Source organism: Ochotona princeps, chromosome 23 (genome assembly GCF_030435755.1).
Source record: "Ochotona princeps isolate mOchPri1 chromosome 23, mOchPri1.hap1, whole genome shotgun sequence".
NCBI lineage: Eukaryota > Metazoa > Chordata > Mammalia > Lagomorpha > Ochotonidae > Ochotona > Ochotona princeps.
In genome coordinates this window covers 5,598,468-5,618,799 of record NC_080854.1, presented here as the reverse complement: position 1 = coordinate 5,618,799, position 20,332 = coordinate 5,598,468, and the positions used below count along the sequence as shown (strand labels likewise).

General features: G+C 40.7%; 1 protein-coding gene across 1 annotated transcript in view; it reads right to left on the bottom strand.

Moving 5' to 3' along the window:
* Positions 1 to 11,276, bottom strand: part of LOC101529936 (protein 5NUC-like) — a 40,817-nt gene extending 29,541 nt beyond the window's left edge. The window contains exon 1 of the mRNA XM_004583736.4: positions 11,052 to 11,276. Coding sequence (XP_004583793.2) covers positions 11,052 to 11,242 — 191 coding nt within the window. The 5' untranslated portion in view covers positions 11,243 to 11,276. The remainder of the gene's footprint in view (positions 1 to 11,051) is intronic.
* Between the last annotated feature and the right edge of the window lie 9,056 nt (positions 11,277 to 20,332).

Here is a 20,332-nt window from a genome sequence, read left to right as displayed (position 1 = left end):
ACCTCAGCCTTTCAGGATATCTGTACTCTAAAAAAATACACTAAACAAGAAATATCTTAAGTCAATCGTGTTTTCCATTCAAATATCAAAAAATTATACCACAAAGATGTCTGCAAGTCATAATTTGAAACCGCGCTCTAAAGCACATAAGAAAACTATGCAACAAAATATAAATTTTTCAGTAAAAATTACCTCTCCCAGGAGCAAGATGACATATTTGTCTGACGTCTTACTAGGTTCTTTAAATTAAATTTATTGCATCGCGTTTGATGTAAGATAATTTCTCTCTGCAGTCTTGTAATCTAATGTTCCAAAGGTAAACCAATCTCCTCCGCCTCATTACTAAATACTTCCTTCGTCCTAGTCACATCCCCTGCTCTCCATTGAAATCTAAGGACAGGATTTACTCTGCGAGCTCTTCTCAGAGACAGGTGCTCACTCCCTGATGCCCACAGTGCACAGAGCAAGGAGTGAAGAGACTGGGACAGGCACTCCTCCAGGCAAAAAGTTTCCCACCTTTTAAAGCCTCAAAGTACCTGAGTCTACCACTCTCCATGCCAGTGAGGCTAGACACAGACCTTGTCACAGCCTCAACTTTGGGACAGTATGGATATTTGATTTCCCACATTCATGTGGTAGATGCCTCTTCCTTTACTCCATATTCTGCCTTCATCACTTTAATACTGCGTCCAAGTCTTGCTTGGTACCGCCACCTCATTCTACTGTAGCAATTTATCACCGTTTCCAGATTACCACCAAAAAGCTAAAATCTTTTTATTTAAAGATATCCCTGACTACTACATGTCTTTGCAACTATATATTCTCCTTCAAAATACACTCTATAGTACATGTGCTCAGAGGACATATCTAAAACATATATTAGCGCAGTAATTTCAAAACTAAAAAATTCTTTTCTGAGCCAATCTAGAAAACTCACTAGCTCCCCAGGACTCATTTTAAAGCCTGTCAGCTTTGAAAACATCTTTCTGCCACATTCCAACTACCAGCATCACTATGCTTGTGTTTTGGGTCCATCATAAAATAAAGTAATAGCTACTTAAACAACAGCACTATGATACACCAACAGTCAATCTGATAACCAAACCAGAAGCTAAGTCACAAATAGGTGAGTACAGAGCATGAATATGAAAGACAAAGGAATAATTTATTCCATCCCACTGAGAGTGGGATGGTGCATATTTTCATCAGAAAGCTCAGACTGTCACATTACTTTAAAACACGAGCATTTCTGACATTTGCAAGTTCATATTTTGGGGTTGAAACTGTCCACAGGTAATAGGGAGTCTTAGGAATTAAGCCATGGTCAAGGTGGGACTATTGTATGTTTCTCTTTTACGAATCTTACTCACTGAACTCAATCTATATTTGCATATGATTCTCAAATTAAAATCCCAGGTTGCTCACCAAAATATTTGCCAAATATCAAAAATAATGCCATAAAACTATAACAAATATTATACACACTTGATGTTATTTGCGCTATGAGATTTCTGATCTCAGACAGAATGTTATGGATTTTAGCAGACCACATGTCCACTTTAACAAACAACCAACAAAAAGTTTCTGATGTCACACAACTGAGAAAATAAACACAATTGAGTGATACGAAATTTCAGAAAGTGGAAAAACTCTCTAAAGTAAGCAGGCTGCCATTGCTCGTCTTCTTCACTGGGAATTATTCTCAATTATATAGTATGGCTGAAAGCAAAGGACTGAATTTAGTCCACAGAGAGAACTCTACAGAGCAACCCCCTAGGGCAAAAAACAGGATCATTGCAGAGAGCAAACAGGACTGGTGTGATGATTTGGAAAACTTTTAAAGAGTCTTAAATGTGTGGCTGATATGACAATATGTAATAAATGTCTGCCACATTCTAGCATGTTCTGAATTTGTGGGGAATTTCTACCTAACAAAACAGAATTCCCTCTGGTCTCATTTCTCATGAAATTCAACTACAGGAATGATGGCTGCCTGATCTGTTACTAGTAACAGGGTACGAGACCACACAGCAGAGTTCTAAAGAAAAGACTGAATGTTCCAATATTCCAAGGCTAATGTAGTAAAGATCAAATGGGATCTAAATCCAAAACAAAAAGTTTAGACAGAAAAAGTATGAGGCAGAAGGAAAACCAAAGGCAGAATTTTACTAAAGCTGCAACAGAAATGGACTGTGCTGACAGGACTTGCATGACAGGTATGGCAGAAGAAACAGAAATCCATTTCTGAAAAACAGAAATCCTCACCTAGAATGATAGCTTCTTTACATATAATGTGTGATATGAAATTTAAGAGCCTATTAGACATGTGAAGAGATATGAAAAACATGGCCAATACTCAAAAATTTTTAAAAAAGAAAAGCTGTATGCGCCCTAGTGCTTAAGGTTCCAGTTGAGATGCTCACCACACCATAGCAGAGTGTTTCTTGAGTTCAACTCCCAGATATGGTTCCTGATTCCAAATTCCTACAAATACTGGTGCCAGGAAGTAGAAACAGTGATGGCTTAAGAAGCCAGTTTCCTGCCATGTACCTGGGACACCTAGACTGGATTCTCAGCTCCAAATCTTGGACCCCAGGCATTTAGGAACTGAATCCATAAATGGGAGTTTCCGTATCTCTGCCACCATTCTTCCCCCAAACAAATAAATGGACATTAAATTTAGAGAAGAATGGGGCTAGGATTGTGGCACCAAGGAGTTAAGCTGAAATTTTCAATACCACTGTGCCAAACTGTATCCAGCTGCTCTGTTTCTGATTCAGCTTCCTGCTGATGTGGCTAGAAAGGCAGGGAATGACGGACCAAGAACTTGGGCCTGTGCCACTCAGCAAGGGGGAGACCCAGTTAGAACTTCCGGGAGAATCCAAGACGGCTGAATAGAGATGTCCAGAGTTCATCTGTTCCTCCACAGAGAACCAAAATAACAAAATGACAAGCAAATAAAAAAAACACTGTATTGTGATTTTTGCCTGAAAGGACACATGAGCTACCTGTAAACTTGTAGGACATAGAGACCTGAGGTGGCAGACACAATGCAACACGGGCCCCGTGGCAGGAGGGAATTCCCATACAAGAGGAGGGAGGAAGGAGGATCACACTGGCAGAGCTCACCCAGTAACCCTAATTACATGCAATGGTAGATAACCATCACAGGCTTGGGACCCACCGGCTGCAGAGTGAGGTGCCATCTCGGGCACAGAGTCACTGTCAGGATCCATACTGGCTTTGGGGACCGAAGCCCAGTATACAGAGTCCTCCACACTGGCAAAAAGAAAACTGCAGTTTGACCAACTCAAGCAAAACAGGGATTACAACAGCCTAACCCAAGCAGTGTCCTGTACTATGGGGACAGATGGCTCAGGTACAGCAAGATAGACCTCACCCCCAGGAAATTCAAGGTGAGTAGATGGAGAGATGATCCTCCTCCACCAGTATTTCTTCCTGCCTTAGGCAACACATGTCACAACCGAGTCCCACACACACCCTAACCAAGCCTCAGGCCAGTACTACTTGGACTCCAGGCCATTTCCCTGTTATCACAACTGCCAGGGAGAACCAAGTACTTCAGCTTTAATTCAGACCAGTCACAGTGGGCAGAGGCCCAGAACTTTCAAGAATCCCAGGCCCAACCATTGGACTGCCACCAGAATCCACAGAGCTGTGACGGGACTGAATATGGAAAATACACCACAGCATCAAATGGGAACCAAAGCTATAATGACATCTTCAAGAAGCAGTCTTTTATCATGAAAGGCACTGTTTAAAAGTGATAGAAAAAGTGACTACCAGGTGTGCATATATCAGTGTAGGAACACAGTAAGAATGAAAACTGAAGGCCACACGTGCACCTAGAACACTAAGTATGCTTCACTAACAAATCCCAAAGGTAACGGGACTGATGAAATGCCAAGAACAAATTCAAAAGAATGACCAAGGGGATACTCAAGGAGATAAATGAGAATACAGCGTGTAAACATATTAGCAAATAAGTGCATGAAATGCACCAGAGACAGAGATCCTGAGAAAAGAACCAAATGGCAAGCTTGAAAGCAAAGAACTTAATGAACCAAATTAAAAAGCAACAGTTGAAAATCTCAAAACCTGATCATATCAAGAAGACAGAACAACTGAGTTTAAACATAGATTATAGTCAAAGGAAGGGGAAAGCAACGGAGGGATAAAGACAGTTTCTAGGTCATCATTAACTAAACAAGTGTTCAAATATTTGAAGTACAAGGGAAAAAAAGGTAGGAAATCTGTTCACTGAAATGACCGTTGAAAACTTTTCTGATCATGGGAAAGATATGGAAATCTATATAAAAGACTAATACCGCCCCAAACAGATATGATCAGAGAAGACTGTCACCTCAATATGACACAGTCAAACTGCCAAAGCACAACAGGAAGAGAACATCCTCCAGACTATCAGAGAGAAGGCCAGCACACACCAAAGGGACTGTTACAGGACTCGCAGATTGTTCGGCACAAGCATCGCAGTCCAGGGCGGGGAGTGAATAACATTCAAGTTCTAAAGTTAAAAAAAAAAAACCAAACAAACTGCCAACCCAGAATGCAGCTCCCAACAAAGCTACCCTTCAGAAATAAAGAATTTGTAAAACAAACAAAAACTGAGAGAATTCAACACCGCACTTCAGGCTTATAAAAGATGCCTGAGGGATTCCTAAAACCAGAAGAAAAAGCAAAAGAATCAGAGTCGTGAAACACATTAGGAGACTAGAAACATGTAAACCACATTTGAAGTGCATATACACAACAGAAAAATAGGCGAAAAAATAAAACCTTGCCAACACAGGACTTTACCAAATCAAAAAGATGAAAATAAGAGATATTCAAAACAAACAGAAACAAAATCAACAAAATTGCAGGATCAAGTCTTGCTTTGTCAGTAATAACCTACGATATAAATGGAGCAAATTCCTCAATTAAAAGACACAAACTAGCTGAGTAGATAAAACATGAACCAATTATAAGCTTCCTACAAGAAACTCACTTCACCAGTAAAAACACACGCTCTATGCAAATGTAACCAAAAAGAAACCAAAAGTAAGGAATAACTATGCTTACATGGTAAAAAATATACTTTAATAAAAAAATCATGCATTGTTGGTGGGAATCCAAATTAATATAACTATTAATATGAAATTACTCAAAAAAATATATGACCTATTTCACTTCCAAGTATGCATATGAGTATGTATCTGAAGAAAACAGAAATTAAATCACCATACCAAAGACAGGCTTGCATCAAAGGGGTCCACTAATGAGTGATTATATAAAAAGCTATTTATACACACACTATATATACACACACACATACATGTACAGACACATATGCACAAGCATACTAACACACACACATTGTAATACTAGTCAGCCCTTTGACAAAGAATGAAGTCATTACAATAAAATTGCTCGAACTAGAGTGATGCAAACCAGACACAGAAAGACAAACACTACATACACTTTCTCACTTGTGAAAGTTAAATAACGTTGCTCCGACCGTAGGAAAAATTAGCCTACATGTGAGGAAGGAGGGGGATACAGGAAGCTGGCTGTCACGCACCAAAGAGTGACAAAGAAGTAAGAAGATCTACACCAATGTAGGGTGATTATAGGCCATAGTAACATATGAACATGGTATACTACACACAAACATCAAAAATCTCAGAGGTCTGTAACATTGAATATGCTCTCTCTATAATACAATTAAACACTCAATAATCAAAAGATAACTAAAAAAATTCCAAACGTTTAGTGAAGAGGCAATGCAAACCTGAATGAGCTTTATAAGAAAGGAAAATATTGATGGAATTTTTAAGTAAATAATAATGAATACACAACCCATTACAACATTGGAAATGGAGCTAACGCATGGTTTGCATGGCAGTTTATAGCTTGCAGAAAAGCTGAAAAATATATAACCAAGGTTTCATCTCAAGAGAATCTCAAAAACACGGCAAATTATACTGAAATAAGACAGAAAAACAAAAATAAATAAGATTTACAATAAGGCTTACAAAAGGACAAACAGAAGGCATATGTGATGACTGAATAATGTTCCATCTAACACGGAAGGGACCAACAGTTCCTCTGATTATCAGCATCATCATCACCAGGAAATGTTCTAGAAATTTAGATTCTCAGACACCATCCCAATTCCACAGCCAACAGTTCTAGATGAAGGTCCATAAATCTGTCTTTTAACAAGCACTCCATGTGACTCTTACGCACACAAAAGAGTGTGCACGCAAAAGTTGAGACTCATGTTACAAAAGGAACCAGAGAAACAAAAAGCTGTTAAAGTGGGCCATAAATGGACCCTGTGCAGTAGCCTAGTGACTGAAGTCCTCGCCTTGCACACACCGGGATCCCATATGGGCACTGGTTTGAGTCCCAGGCGCCCCACTTCCCATCCAGACCCCTGCTTGTGGCCTGAGAAGGCAATTGGGGATGGCCCAAAGCCTTGGGACCCTTCACCAGCATGGGAAACAGAATAGGCTCCTGGCTCCTGGTTTCGGATTGGCTCAGTTCTGGCCATTGCAGCCACTTAGGGAGTGAGTCAATGGATGGAAGATCTTTCTATCTTTCCTCCTCTCTATATATCTGGCTTTCCAATAAAAATTAAATATATCTTTAAAAAAAAGAAAAGAAAGAAAAAACAGGCCTTAGACATAGAATATACTATTGGTGCAGACATCAAAGTGAGTTTTCCCAACAGGCACATCAAAATGTAGCACTGAAAGAGAGAGGTCAGGGCTAGATTATAGATCTAGGAATAGAATATGTGAAGCACTTAGTTCCAAAAGAGTTTATAAATTGCTACATTCTGCCAGAGAAATCGCTGCACACTGCTCTGTATTCACGAGATTAATAGAAAAGAACCTTTGTCTTGCTATCAAAAATGTATGGTCTAGGGGTCAGTGCAGGTTAAACTGCTGCCTATGGCACCACTGGCATGCCACAGGAGGAGCCAATTCCTACGTGGCTGCTCAGATTCTGACATGCCTTCATGCTGATGGTAATGTTTTCAGAAACAAAAACGGGGCCAACACCATAGCACTGCAGTTGAACCCACTGCCTACAACGCTGCCATCATATCAAAGTTGCTAGCTGATGTCCCAGCTGGTCAGCTTTCTGACAGCTTCCTGCTAATGTGCCCAGCAAGAGAAAGTGAGCCACCAGAAGTGCCAGGCTCCTAGCTTCAACCTGGCCTAGCCATGGCTGTTGCAGCCAGTTAGGTAATAAACCAGCAGCTCGAGTCTCCACTTATCAAATCTTTCAAAAAGAAAAACAATGCGAAGAGTTTGCCATCGTTTGATTATGGTCTGGCCCCCAACACATGCAGTTTAATCCCAAAGCCTTGGTTTCAGACTTCCAACCTTCAGAATCATGAGAAAATAAATAGCTATTGTTTCAAATCAGTTGGCTTGTGGTACTTTACCACAACCTGAAGAAACTAATACAACACCGATATAAACAATAAATTGAGTAACGAAATGAAGACACCAATCTCCCATTCAGAATTCTAAATAATATTTGTAGATACCTCAAGGAAGTAGAACAGAACTCACTACTCCTTAAACTTTTCGCTATGCAGAAGTGACTTCCTTTCAAAGAGTAAAAAAATATCAGCTTACAAGAGATTTTTACTGAGAAACATGAGAAAGATCAGTAACAACAGTTCTAAGTCATGTCTATACTATGCACTCGTGAAAACTGTGATGAAAAGGATACTTCATTTATGCTCTTTCTTCTCCCTCAAAAAAAAAAAAAGAAAAAAGAAAAATTACAAACCAGTCTAATTATGAGAAAATCATTATATAAATCCTAACTAGAAGGTATCCTACAAAATATCTAATCAGTACTAATCAAAAGCATCAAGGTCATCAAGAACAAGTCTAAACTCTCACAGCCATGAGCGTTGAGCACCAAAGGCAGTGCAACAGTGCTTTGTGCAGGGCTGGGAAAACCCAGCCAAAGTGTAGCAGGCCCACGTCCACAGAAACAGGGGGTCTTGTCCTGCCAACACAATCACAGGCAAGACTCGAAAGTCAATAAATCTATAGCATGGTGATGTTTTTAGCTAACTTTATATGGCCCGTGAATGTGTCACAAATATCCAAAAGTTCCATGGCAAAAATAAATAAATATTTAAAAATTTAAAAAGGTAAAAAATTTCCCTACCCTGCTTCACAGGATCCTGAAACATGAAAAGCACATTAAATAAAAACTAAGAAAATGTGAATTGGGCCCAGCACAATGGCTTGACGGCTGAAGTCCTCACCTTGCATGAGCTAGGATCCCACATTGGTGCCAGTTCCTGTCTTGGCTGCTCCATCTCCCACCTAGCTCCTGGCCTGTGGCCTGGGAAAGCACTGGAGAACAGCCCAAAGCCTTAGGACCCTGCACCTGCATGGGAGACCCGGAAGAGTCTCCTGGCTCCTGGCTTCAATGCTGGCCATTGAGGCCACTTGGGAAGTGAGCCAATGGACAGATGTTTCTGTCTCTCCTTTTCTCTTTAAATCTGCATTTCCAGTAAAAATAAACGAATCTTAAGAAAAACAGAGAAAGAGAACATCTAAATTAAGTATGGAAGCTGGTTAATAATAATAATATAAAGACGTTGGCTCATTGTGTAAGAAATATAGTAACATCAGATAAAGAGGAGACATGTGTAAGCTGTACCATATTGTTTATAAAACACTTTGAAATATATATTTTATTAAAAATAGATCAGTGACTAAGAATCAACACAACTCCATTCACCATCACACCACCCGCAGTCAGATTAAGAGACCATCAAAAATCAGAGCCATTCTATCTGTTCAAGAAGTACCAGCACTTCCCATAATCATGTACTTGAGAAGTATATATTTCAGTACCTACTTAGTACCAGATACTGTCATGGATCATGAGAATAAAGTGATAATAAAAACAACGTTTCCGCTCTGAGTATTTTGCATTTTGAGATAAATCAAAATAGCCTAACTCTAACTCTTGAAGGAAATCAAGCGCATAACCACCTTCCTGACGCTCAGCATGTGATTCTACGCGGACGCTGGAGTGTCTACGACCTGACAGCCTGTTCTGAAAACACACGAGAAGACTATAAGCAGGGACACAATGGACTTAACCCTACTGTGAGGCACTGAATAACCTCTAAACTGGGTACAGCCACAAAACACAAAACAGACTTTTCCACTGTGAAGTCACAGAATTTTAAACAGGATTTTGTTTTTTTTAAGGATTTATTTATTTTTATTGGAAAGGTCGATTTACAGAGAGAAGGAGAGGCAGACAGAAAGATCTGCCATCTGCTGGTTCACTCCCCAAACGGCTGCAGTGGCTGGAGCTTATGAGAGGCCAGGAGCTGCTTCTGGGTCTCTCCCACGCAGCTCCCAAGGCTTTGGGCCATCCTCCTCTGCTAACTCAGGCCATCAGCAGGGAGCTGGATCAGAGGTAAACCTGCCAGGACAAGAACCAGCTCCCACATGGGATGTCAGCACTGGAGTGCTTCACGCCGGAGGACTAGTCCATTGAGCCATCGTGCTGGCCCCTAAACAGGATTTTCACCCAAGATTCAGAAGAGTTACACCAATACCAAAGAGCTTGTTAAAAAAAAATGCTATTTACTTCTACCTATATAGTAAGCAAGTATTTCAAGTTCAACTGATTTAACATTCTCTTTCCGACACCAATTCCCATCACCCTATCTCTCCCATCTCCTCCCTCAGCCCCACTTTAATGCTATTTTTACCTCAGTATTAAGCAAGAGTACAACTGCCAATCCCTTCCCTTTTCTCGTAACTATTGCTCCTGCACACACACACACATTCACAAACTGAGAAACCACATCTCTTTGAATGTGCTGTCTCAAATGCAGCCACTGGACTCTGGATACCAAGTGACCATTCCTACCACAATTATTTCTCCTCCTAAGACGTTCTCCCATTTCAATGTCTCCCACCCCAAACTACCCTTAATGTTTTCCTTGTTTCCAAATCACCTCTTGAATCATATCACAGACCTGTTCACCATTATTCTCAAAAAAATAGGATCCAACTTCCTGCCAAATCAGTTTTCTACAACTCCAAGTTGTATATCTCATTACTTTACAGTAACACAACACTGTCTTACATTAGCACCCATTGTATTGCCCCTGTGTCCTAATATATTTCAGCTTTGAACCAATGAGAACAATATCAGATGCATAGAGTCCAACTTCCTAACTTAAAAAAAAAAAATTCTCAGAGGTCTAAATGCCTTGCTTCGTAACACACACGTAGGAAGAAAAAAGTTCAAACCTACAAGAACCTAAGCTACCTCACGCCAATTCTGACATCTTTCCCATCTCCAGGTCTCCACATCCTAGCCTCTAAATTCCAGTCAATGTTCTCCCTTCTTGGTCACGTTCCGGAAATTTGTGTAAGCCTTGGCAAAGCAGGAAGAAAAAAATGTGCCAGGAATATGTGGAGACCTTACCATTTATCAGTACTTAATGTGTCTCACTGAGCACTGAGAATTTTATAATAAAGATGAAGAAAATTATAACTGGTGTGTGCTTACCTCGGGCTAGACTCTGTGATATAGATGTGTTACATAAATTACCTCACCTCTCTTTATTTCTTTTTCTTTTAACAAATGATGAAAGACCCACAAGCGTAATCCCTTGTCCAAGATAACACCAACTATCAGCGGAAAAGCTGGATTTGAATCCCATTTTGGAGTAAATATATTACCTTTGTTCATATTTAGATAAAAGACTTTCGTTCCCATGTTGACATACCCCAAACGAGTTGTGGGGCTTCAGTAATCCCTTCCACAACCCCTTCCACTTAACCATTCAACCTGCTAATAAAGGAACGCCAGGGAACCTCAACAACGGCCCCCACGGGGTACACCGGGAAGCCCTGACAGCGTCCACGCCTCGTCCCAGGTTTCCGAAACCATCACCCGACCCCAGCCCAGACAGGCTCCCTCGGGAACCTGGCGGCCAAGATGGCGGTCCACACCTAGCTGCGCCTCCCACTGGCTCCTCAGGCCGCGGGTCCACCTCGTACACATCGTTGAAATGCAGAATGGTCAAGTCGGAGGAACCGACGCCTCCTGGCCTGTCCCCCCACGTGTCTGGACAGGGCTCGGCCTCCACCTCCACGGGCAGAGGCGATGCCACAGCGGCAGGCCCCTCCTCGGCATCCTCCATTTCCTGGGTCAGCCTCAGACGCGGCCGTCAGATGCGCAGGAGGACGTGACCACGGCTGGCGCGCACGCGCAAGCGCGTGAGGGGACACTGAGTGGCCGCGGCCCTGGAGCTGCTGCCCACGCCTGGTCCTCCCCCTCGTCCCCTTCGTCCCCCTCGTCCCCCTCGTCCCCCTCGTCCCCCTCGTCCCCCTCGCCCCCCTCGTCCCCCTCCCTCCTCCTCCTCTTCCCCCTCCTTGTCCTCCTCCTCGTGGTCCTACCCCTCCTCCTCCTCTTCCTCCTCTTCCCCCTCCTTGTCCTCCTCCTCATCGTCCTACCCCTCCTCCTCCTCTTCTTCGTCCTCCCCCTTGTCCTCCTCCTCCCCATCGCTGCGGCGCTGCCCACCATGACCCTGGACAATGCGTGTGAGGACCATTGAGGGCCTAACGGAAATTCTGGTGCCCTCTGTTTATATTCATTTCCCTGGATGCGCAAAGCAGATCCCTCAAAGTAACGGGCTCCTGATTCAGAGCACAGAGTTCTTTGTATTGTTGTAAATCTGGGACAACATTGCTTTCTTCATGGCTCCTCTCTGCGAGGATTTGGCCTTCTTTTTGGGAACATGGGCAGGGAGCTGTGGAGTGTGGGCACTGCGTAGCTCTTTAAATAAAACCTTTTCTGCACCCAGTTCCATGGTTCCTTCTCAGGCTCTCTGACCTTCAATTTACACACTAATTGAAAGTAATTGCCCTTGTAACAGGCACTTGACAGAGTTGATAAGAAAAAGAATGGAAACAGCCCTTGCCTTCAGAGATACCATATGGGATGCCTTTACCTGGCTCTGGCTTCATTTATTCACAAACTTTCCCATAACCTAGGATCCCATTTCTGCTTATGCTGTAACCCAAGTTAACCTGTCTTCATCTAAAATTTCGGCATTCCTCCATTATTTTCTGTTCTACCACGTGATTCTTTAGTAGTACTTTTCTATTTCACCTAACATGAAACTAGTATACTGTCTTCCGTTGTGGTGTGGGTTCTGACATGCCATGTGAGGATGGAGCCAGGGAAAAGCTATCGCTTCCATTGAGTTATATTTTTGCAGTCATTATTGCAGAATGATGGAATAAATCCAGCCAGTCAAGACCCCAGCGTGTGGTGACCTCTTGGAAAAATGGCTGGTTAGTCATTTGCTCAATTGAACCCAGAGAAATAAAGAAGACATCTAGATCAAAAAGGGCCAAACTTGATAACATACGAAAATACAACTTTAACAATTAAGTGAGCATTAAAAAAAAAAAATGTAATGGTGGCCAAAAATCTCTCTTTTCAAAAAGCCTGAACAAATACAAAGTTAGACATAATGTGTTCAATGGTTAATATAATGATTCCAAACCAGATAACAGGAAGATTAAGTCATAAATTACAAATGATAAACTCAATTTGTTTATATATGTGCATATATGGTCACTTTTCACAAAGTAACTCTAAATCCAGTATTACATTTCAAAATTGTACTCCGTAGTGTATCCAGAGAATGTTAAAAATGATTTGACATCAGAAAAATGTAGCCATCTAATTTGCCATACTAATATGTTGAAATAGAAAATTTAATTATCATAGCAAATGACGCAAAAAGAAATCTTTGATAAAGTTAAGCGGTTTTTGTTATGAAACGTTCATAACATCCAAGGAATAAAAGATACCTTCCTAGATTGCTGGACAGCGAAATTTTACATACTAAACTTTAAACATATTCTCTGTAAGAACAGAAATAATGCGAGGCTGAGCTCTGTCACCACCACTATTTAACAGATTGTTGGATGTCCTTGGAAAAACTGTAAGAAAATGGACAAAGTGCCAGGGAGAAAATAATTAATATAGCATTCCCAATTAAGAAAATGAATTACATAAACTACATAATCATCTCCATAGAAACAGAAAAAAAAATATCCAACAAAATCCAGTGGCCATTCACAGTTAAATTTTCAACCAATGAGTGGAAATAAGCTTCCCACCTTGTAAAGCAACATCTCTGTACAACCTAAAATTAACGTGCTTAATAATGTGATCATCTGAATACCTTCCTTAGGAACATTTCAAGGATGATCGCGCTCACCGGTTCTACTCAACATTAGGTAGGTAATCTAGCCAATACGTTGAGCTGAGAAAAAGAGATGAAGAGCACCCAAATTAAAAAAGAAGTAAAATTAATTTTTTACACATAACATGACTTTGTAGAATATTCTAAAGAATTCACAGATCTAGCACAAATTCTCAATGGACTAATTCTCCCCCTTCAAGTGCTGGTATCCCACATGGCTACCAATTGTGTCCCAGCAGTTCCACCTCTTTTCCAGCTGCCTGCTTGTGGCCTGGGAAAGCAGAGGAGGATGGCCCAAAGCATTGGGACCCTTCACCTGCGTGGGAGACTTGGAGGAAGCTCCTGGCTCCTGACTTTGGATAGCTTAGCTCTGGCCATTGCAACCATTTGGGGAGTGAACTAGAAGTTGGAAGATCTTTATCTCTGTCTCTCCTTCTCTGCAAAATCTTCCTTTCCAATAATAAAAAAAATCAAGCACAAGAAAATTTGAATGAGGTTTATTTATAGAAGCTGCACTAGCTTCACAATAATTCTATAAATCTAAAACTTTTGGTACTCTAAAGAAGCATCACAAGATGCAAGATCAATGTACAGAAATAAATCATTTCTTCAATATTACCCATCAAAAAGGACAAAATTGATAGGGATAAATTTCAAAGAAGTTAGTGACTTACCCAACCAAAATTTAAAAACATCGTTGAAAAAAATTAGAGTGATTACAAATAATGGAGACATATTCCATATGTTCATGGTTTTAGATACAGCAATATAAAACTTTCAGTTCTCTCCAATAGCAGCCTCAGCAGAATCCCCATTAAAAGTCACACAGTTTCTTTTCTGAGCAAACTCAGGCACTGATTCTAAAACTTCTATGCAACAGAAAAAGGCAAGAACTGCCAACAGATTTTGACAGAGAACATTTACCCATTTATCTTCGTTCATGGAATGCAATTTCTTCCAATTCCATAGATGTTTAAAATAGTGACTTTAAAGGCTAGATCTCGGCAAAGTCAATGTCTAGAAACTTGGCATAGTTTTAATTGACTCCCATGCTTCTTGAGCAGGGGAGTCACAATTTCCTACTTCTGCCCATCAATATTTTGTTGGAAACTAGACATCATATAATGTGCTGCAGTGACTCAGAATTTTACTGGGGTTATCTGAATTTTACTCTCCTTTTGTTATGTAATTCACCAGCTTGACCTCAAACTCAAACATGATCTTCTGTGTTAAGCAACTAGTAGCATTTGTATTCTATTTTTAAAATATTTGTTTATATATATATATACATATATAAATGTAAATATATGTTTATACATAAATATTTATGTGTGTGTGTGTGTATATATATTTGAAAGGCAGAGCAACAGAATGAGGAGAGACACAAAGAAATCTTCCACCTACTGATTCGTTCTCCAAATAGTTGAAACACTGAGGCCTGCCTGACTCAGGCCAAAAACCAGCCTGGTTTCCCACAAGTGATTAACAGAAATCCATGTACTTGGGCCAGCATCTCTGCCTTGCCCATCACATCAGCAGGAAGCTGGAAGGAAAGCAACTTATATGGGACTCAAACTACCATTTGAATATGGGATGCTAGCATACCAGTCGGCGGGTCAACCCATCATGGCACAACATGTTGTGTTCTGATCTAATGGCATATGCTTAATGCTGTCAGTCTGTCTCCTGGTATATGCCATATGCCTGTGTAATTTGACAAATCATTCAAGGATGTGGACAAACATTGCACTCATGTTTGAAGATGTGCCCTAGATTCCTTATATCAGAAATTCCATTTCTAATTTCAAGGTACTCTGCAGGAACTCTGTCGTGTGACACTTCAAGCCCTTGATTTTTAGCTTGATCCTGCATCAACTACACACAACTGAGATGCGTACTTACTTTATATCAGAGCTTTCAGTGTGATTTGTGGTTCCTGTCTTGGTCCACAGGATGACATTAAAAAGTACTGTGGAACTTTTACGAGATGTGGATGCTGCGTGGGAAATACTTATGTCGTTAGGGGGCATACTCTGGGAATGTAGTTCTCATGTGACTCATAAAGTTCACTTCAGAAAGGGTTGTTATAAAAGGAGCCAGCTCTGTCTTCTGGTTTAAGATGTGTTGGCTTGCCCAGACAGGCTCCCACCAGTGTTCTCTCTCATCAGCCAAGAGGTCCTTTCCAGAAGTGAGCTGATGCGAGCAATAAGCCTTTGAACTTCCCATTTATGATTCAAATGGACCTCTTCGCTTCATAAGTAGCCTTTGTCAGATAATTTGTTATGGTGATGAAAACTTACACAACACTTTTAAAACTCAGCAGCCATACTGTGAGAGACACTTTGTGACTTTTGGCTGTGTGACCTAGGTTTGGTTCCATAGGTAAGTAGATTAAAAATTTAGCCTAAATTTATGCTCAAATTGTGGGTCTCTCTCCTTGTTATCAGCTCATTCCAAATGTTCCCTCTAATTTTTTCAATTAATTTTTCAACCTTGAAGTCTGCTGTGGCACTCTGAATTGACATAGCTGTGGTTTTATAGCTTAGTAGCTTTGGGAGGGTTGGAGAGAAGCATTAGGCCAAACCACAAATGTTCTTACCCTTCTATTTGCAGTGTTTCAAGAGAAAACTTTCCTCAAATTTTATTTTGGGTACTTGCCAATACCTTTAATGTACTGCATTCTAAAATATCTGTCCAGGTAATATAATTTCTAAGTGTGGTATGATCCATGTAATTGCTTCACCTCAGTTTCTTTTTTTTAGAAGCTCTCTCCCTCCTCCTATTTTCATTGATCCTGTATTCAATAGTTCTTCAAGTAGTACTCACCCTGAAAGGCATCCCTTAACTTCTATTGCCTCCCCAAATCAGTAGTAAGCCATGCATGCAAATCCTCCATCCGACACATGGCACAGGAGAGGATGGTGGCTAAACAGGAGCTTCTGAAAGGGCTCAGGAAGAGGTGGGCATTGGCTTCAGTAACTGCTTTGAACACCCACATCCTGTGTGAGAGTTCCCACACCCAAGTCCAGGTTCTGCTCCTGATTCTAGTTTCTGCCTAAGGTGTACCTTAGGAGGCGGTACATGACTCAGGGGTTTGATCCTCTGCTATCAGTATGGGAGACCCATGTGGAATTTCCTGCTCCTGCCTCTGGCCTGGCCCAATCCCTGCTGTTGCTGGCGATTGGTGTAAGTGAACCAGGGATAGGAGATGTATCTATCACTCTCACGCTTGTGTGTGTGTGTGTGTGTGTGTGTGTGCCTAAGTGAGTGAATGGGCTCAGTCACTTAAAATGATGTAAAGAATTTTTTTAGGGCCCGGCGGCGTGGCCTAGTGGCTAAAGTCCTCGCCTTGAACGCACCAGGATCCCATATGGGCACCGGTTCTAATCCCGGCTCCACTTTCCATCCAGCTCCCTGCTTGTGACCTGGGAAAGCAGTCGAGGACGGCCCAAAGACTTGGGACCCTGCACCCACGTGGGAGACCTGGAGGAAGTTCCTGGTTCCCGGCTTCAGATTGGCGCGCACCGGCTATTGCGGCTCACTTGGGGAGTGAATCATCGGACAGAAGATCTTCCTCTCTGTCTCTCCTCCTCTCTGTATATCTGACTTTGTAATAAAATAAATAAATCTTTTTTTAAAAAAAAAAAGAATTTTTTTTTAAAAAAGAATAAAACCAACTGCGGCAGACATTGTGACATAGTATGTTAAGGCATTGGAGTGCCATCTCCCGTCTTAGCTACTCTGCTTCCAATCCAGTTTCCTATCAGCACACTGGAAAGGCAGCAAATGATGGTCTAAGTACTTGGCCCCTTACCATCCACAGGGAAGCTCCTGTGTAATTTCAGGCTCCTGACTTCAGCCTGGCCCAGCCTCAGCTGTTGCAAACATCTGGAAGTGAACCAGCAGGTGGAAATGAATCAATCAATTCTCTCTCTCTTTCTCTCTCCCACTCTTCCTCCCTCCCTGTCTTATCACTCCCTAACTCATTTCTCCCTATCACTCTGCCTTTCAAATAAATGAATCTAATCTAATTGTGTACCAGACACAATTAACCTGCTGTTTATTATTACCACACACTGATAATTCTAAACAATATCAGTGGTTAAATAGCACGCCTCTCTCTTGCTATGACACAGCTGTAGCTCATTTGAAGCCCACATTCTGCTTCCAACTAATTCTCAGTTTTTCATCACAGTGATTGAGATTCAAAATATAGACTATCTTTGTTTTACTATATTTATACCATCTAACTGTCTTCAAGATAAGTTAATAACCAGGTGCACCACAACTTGTTTGGGCTGGCTTCAGTACCCACCTCCATTCGTTTTACATCTGCGATTCTCAGCTTTGATGTTCAGCGAGACCTACAACCATTCACTTATTAAACATTCACTTTCAAATATTAGAATAAAGAAAAAGTCCCTTAAGCGGATACATAAGAATAGTTTATTTACAAAATCAAAACCCAGGTTGACCTCCGATTTCGGTTTTGAAATATTAAATACAGGAGTATATTCACTTTGAGATCTAAGTTATTTCTCCTTTTTTTTTTTTTTTTTTTTTTTTTAGGACTCAGGCACTTATTTGAAAGGCAGAGAGAAACAAGCTGAAAAGCTGAGGCTGGACCAGGTAGAAGCCAGAAACCTGGAACTCCATCAGGGTCTCCCACCTGGGAGGAGGGTGTAATAAGTACTTTGGCCATCTTTCACTGGCTTCCCATGCACATTAGCAGTGACTAGATACGAAGTGGAGCAGCCAGGGCTCAGTTAACAGCTCATAGAGAATGCTTGCATCACAGTGAGTAGTTTCACCTGCCTTGCCCCAGTGCCAGACCCAAGGTCTGGGTTATTTCTCTTGTGTTATAGCATCTATTGCCTCTTTCTGAACTAATCATACAACCCAATTCCCCCACAGGACTGCTTCCATGCAGTCCTGCTTCTACCATCCCCCCTGCTCATCAGTGTTCGCTGAGACATACTTGTAAGCTACTTAATATTTATAGGCGCAATTTGCCACAGTTCATAACTTTCAGCAAGTAAAGAGTAGAAAAACCAAAGTTCCATGTAAATAGAGACAAGGACTAAATGTAAAAACCATATCTCAGAGCGATGATTTTATTCCTGTTCATTTTGGTTTTCTGTTTTCTATCTTAACTGCTAAATAAGACAAGACATAAGTGTATTTCTGAGATGGACTTATTTCACTAACAGTAATTTTTTTTCCAGTTGTGTCCATGTTGCTACAGATTTCATTCTTTTTATGATTGAGCAGTATTCTATGCTGCACAAATAACCACATTTTCTTTATCTGTAGGTGATGGATGTCTAGTTGGATTCCATGTGTTTGCTACTGTGAATTGAGCTGTAATAAGCATAGGAGCACCAAAAAAAAAAAAAAAAAAAAAAAAAAAAAAAAAAAAAAACCACACACACGAAAGAAAAACAAAACACTCTTTCATGCTGATTTCACTTCATTTGGGTAAATTCCAAGGAATGGTTGGCTGGGTCACATGATTGGTCTATTTTCAGATCTCTGAGAAATCTCCATACTGTCTTCCATAATGGTTTTACTGCACTACGTTCCCATCAATAATGTAACAGGGTTATCTTTTCCCCTACATCCAGCATTTGTTTTTTGTATTTTGGATGACATTATAACTGGGACGAGGTAAAATGTCATTGTGATTTTTATTTGCATCTCTCTGAAGGCTAATGCTCCTGAGCATTTTTTTCATGTGTCTGTTGGTAACTTCCATTTCATTGCTTGGACGTTCCCTGTTCATATCCTTTGCCCATTTCTTTCCTGGATTGTTTTGTTGCTGTTGAGTTTCTTGAGCTCTTCATAGATCCTGGATGCTAATCCTTTGTGAATTGGATAGTTCACCAATATTTTCTCCCATTCTGTCAGTTTCCTCTTTGTTGAGTGATTCCTATGCAGAATAGAAGCTTCTTAGTTAAATGTAACCCCATTTTTATATTTTTAGCTTTTTTGCCTGATCTTCTGGAGTTGTTCCAAGAAATCTTTGCATATTTCTTGCAATTTCCCCGATGTTTTCCTTGAATAACTTAATGGTATCATTTCATAGACTTAGATCCTTGATTCATTTAGTCTTGTTTTTTGTAAGGTATAATATGAAGATAGGGGTCTTGTTTATATTTATGTTTGCACAGATTTGATTTTTCCTAGCATTCTTTGTTGAAGAGATAATCCTGTACGTTGTTTTTGGTAGTATGGACATTTTTATATTAATTCTTTCAACCCATGAAAATGGAATATTTATCCATTTTTGTTTGTTTTGCTTGTTTTCTACTTCTTTGCTTATTTCTTTACAGAGATATATTTGACATCCTTATTTAAATATATCCCAAAGTAGTTAGATTTTTTGTAGTTATTATGAATGTGATTGATCTTATAAGTTCTTTTTCAGTCATGGCAAGACTGCCATGCAGTGGAGCCTGGCACAGTAGCCCAGTTACTAAAATCCTCTCCTTGCACACTGGGATGCCATATTGGGTGCAGTTCTAATCCCAGCATTCCCGCTTCCCATTCAGCTCCCTGTTTTTGGCCTGGTAAAGCTGTTGAGCACGGCCCAAAGCCTTGGGACCCTACACCCATGTGGGAGACCTGGAGGAGCTCTTGGCTCCTGGCTTCAGATCGGCTCAGCTCCAGCTGTTGCAGCCACTTGGGGAGTGAACCAGCGGACGGAAGATCTAAGCCTCTGTCTCTCCTTTTCTCTTTATATCTGCCTTTTTGATAAAAAAAAAAAATAGTAAAATCTTAAAAATAAAGATTGCCAAGTAGTGAAAAATATTTTCCATTTCTGTTTGTTCTGAAAGGTGTTTTGTTCCCATTCATTTATAAGTGGCAGGTTTTCTGGATACCAAAGTTTAGGTTGGCATTTTCTCTTATGGCTTCAACTATGTTTCTCCCCTAGCCTGTAAGGTTTCTGATGAGAAATCAGCTGTTTGTCTAATTGAGGGAAGGGATCCTTAAAGGCAATCTGGAGTTTCT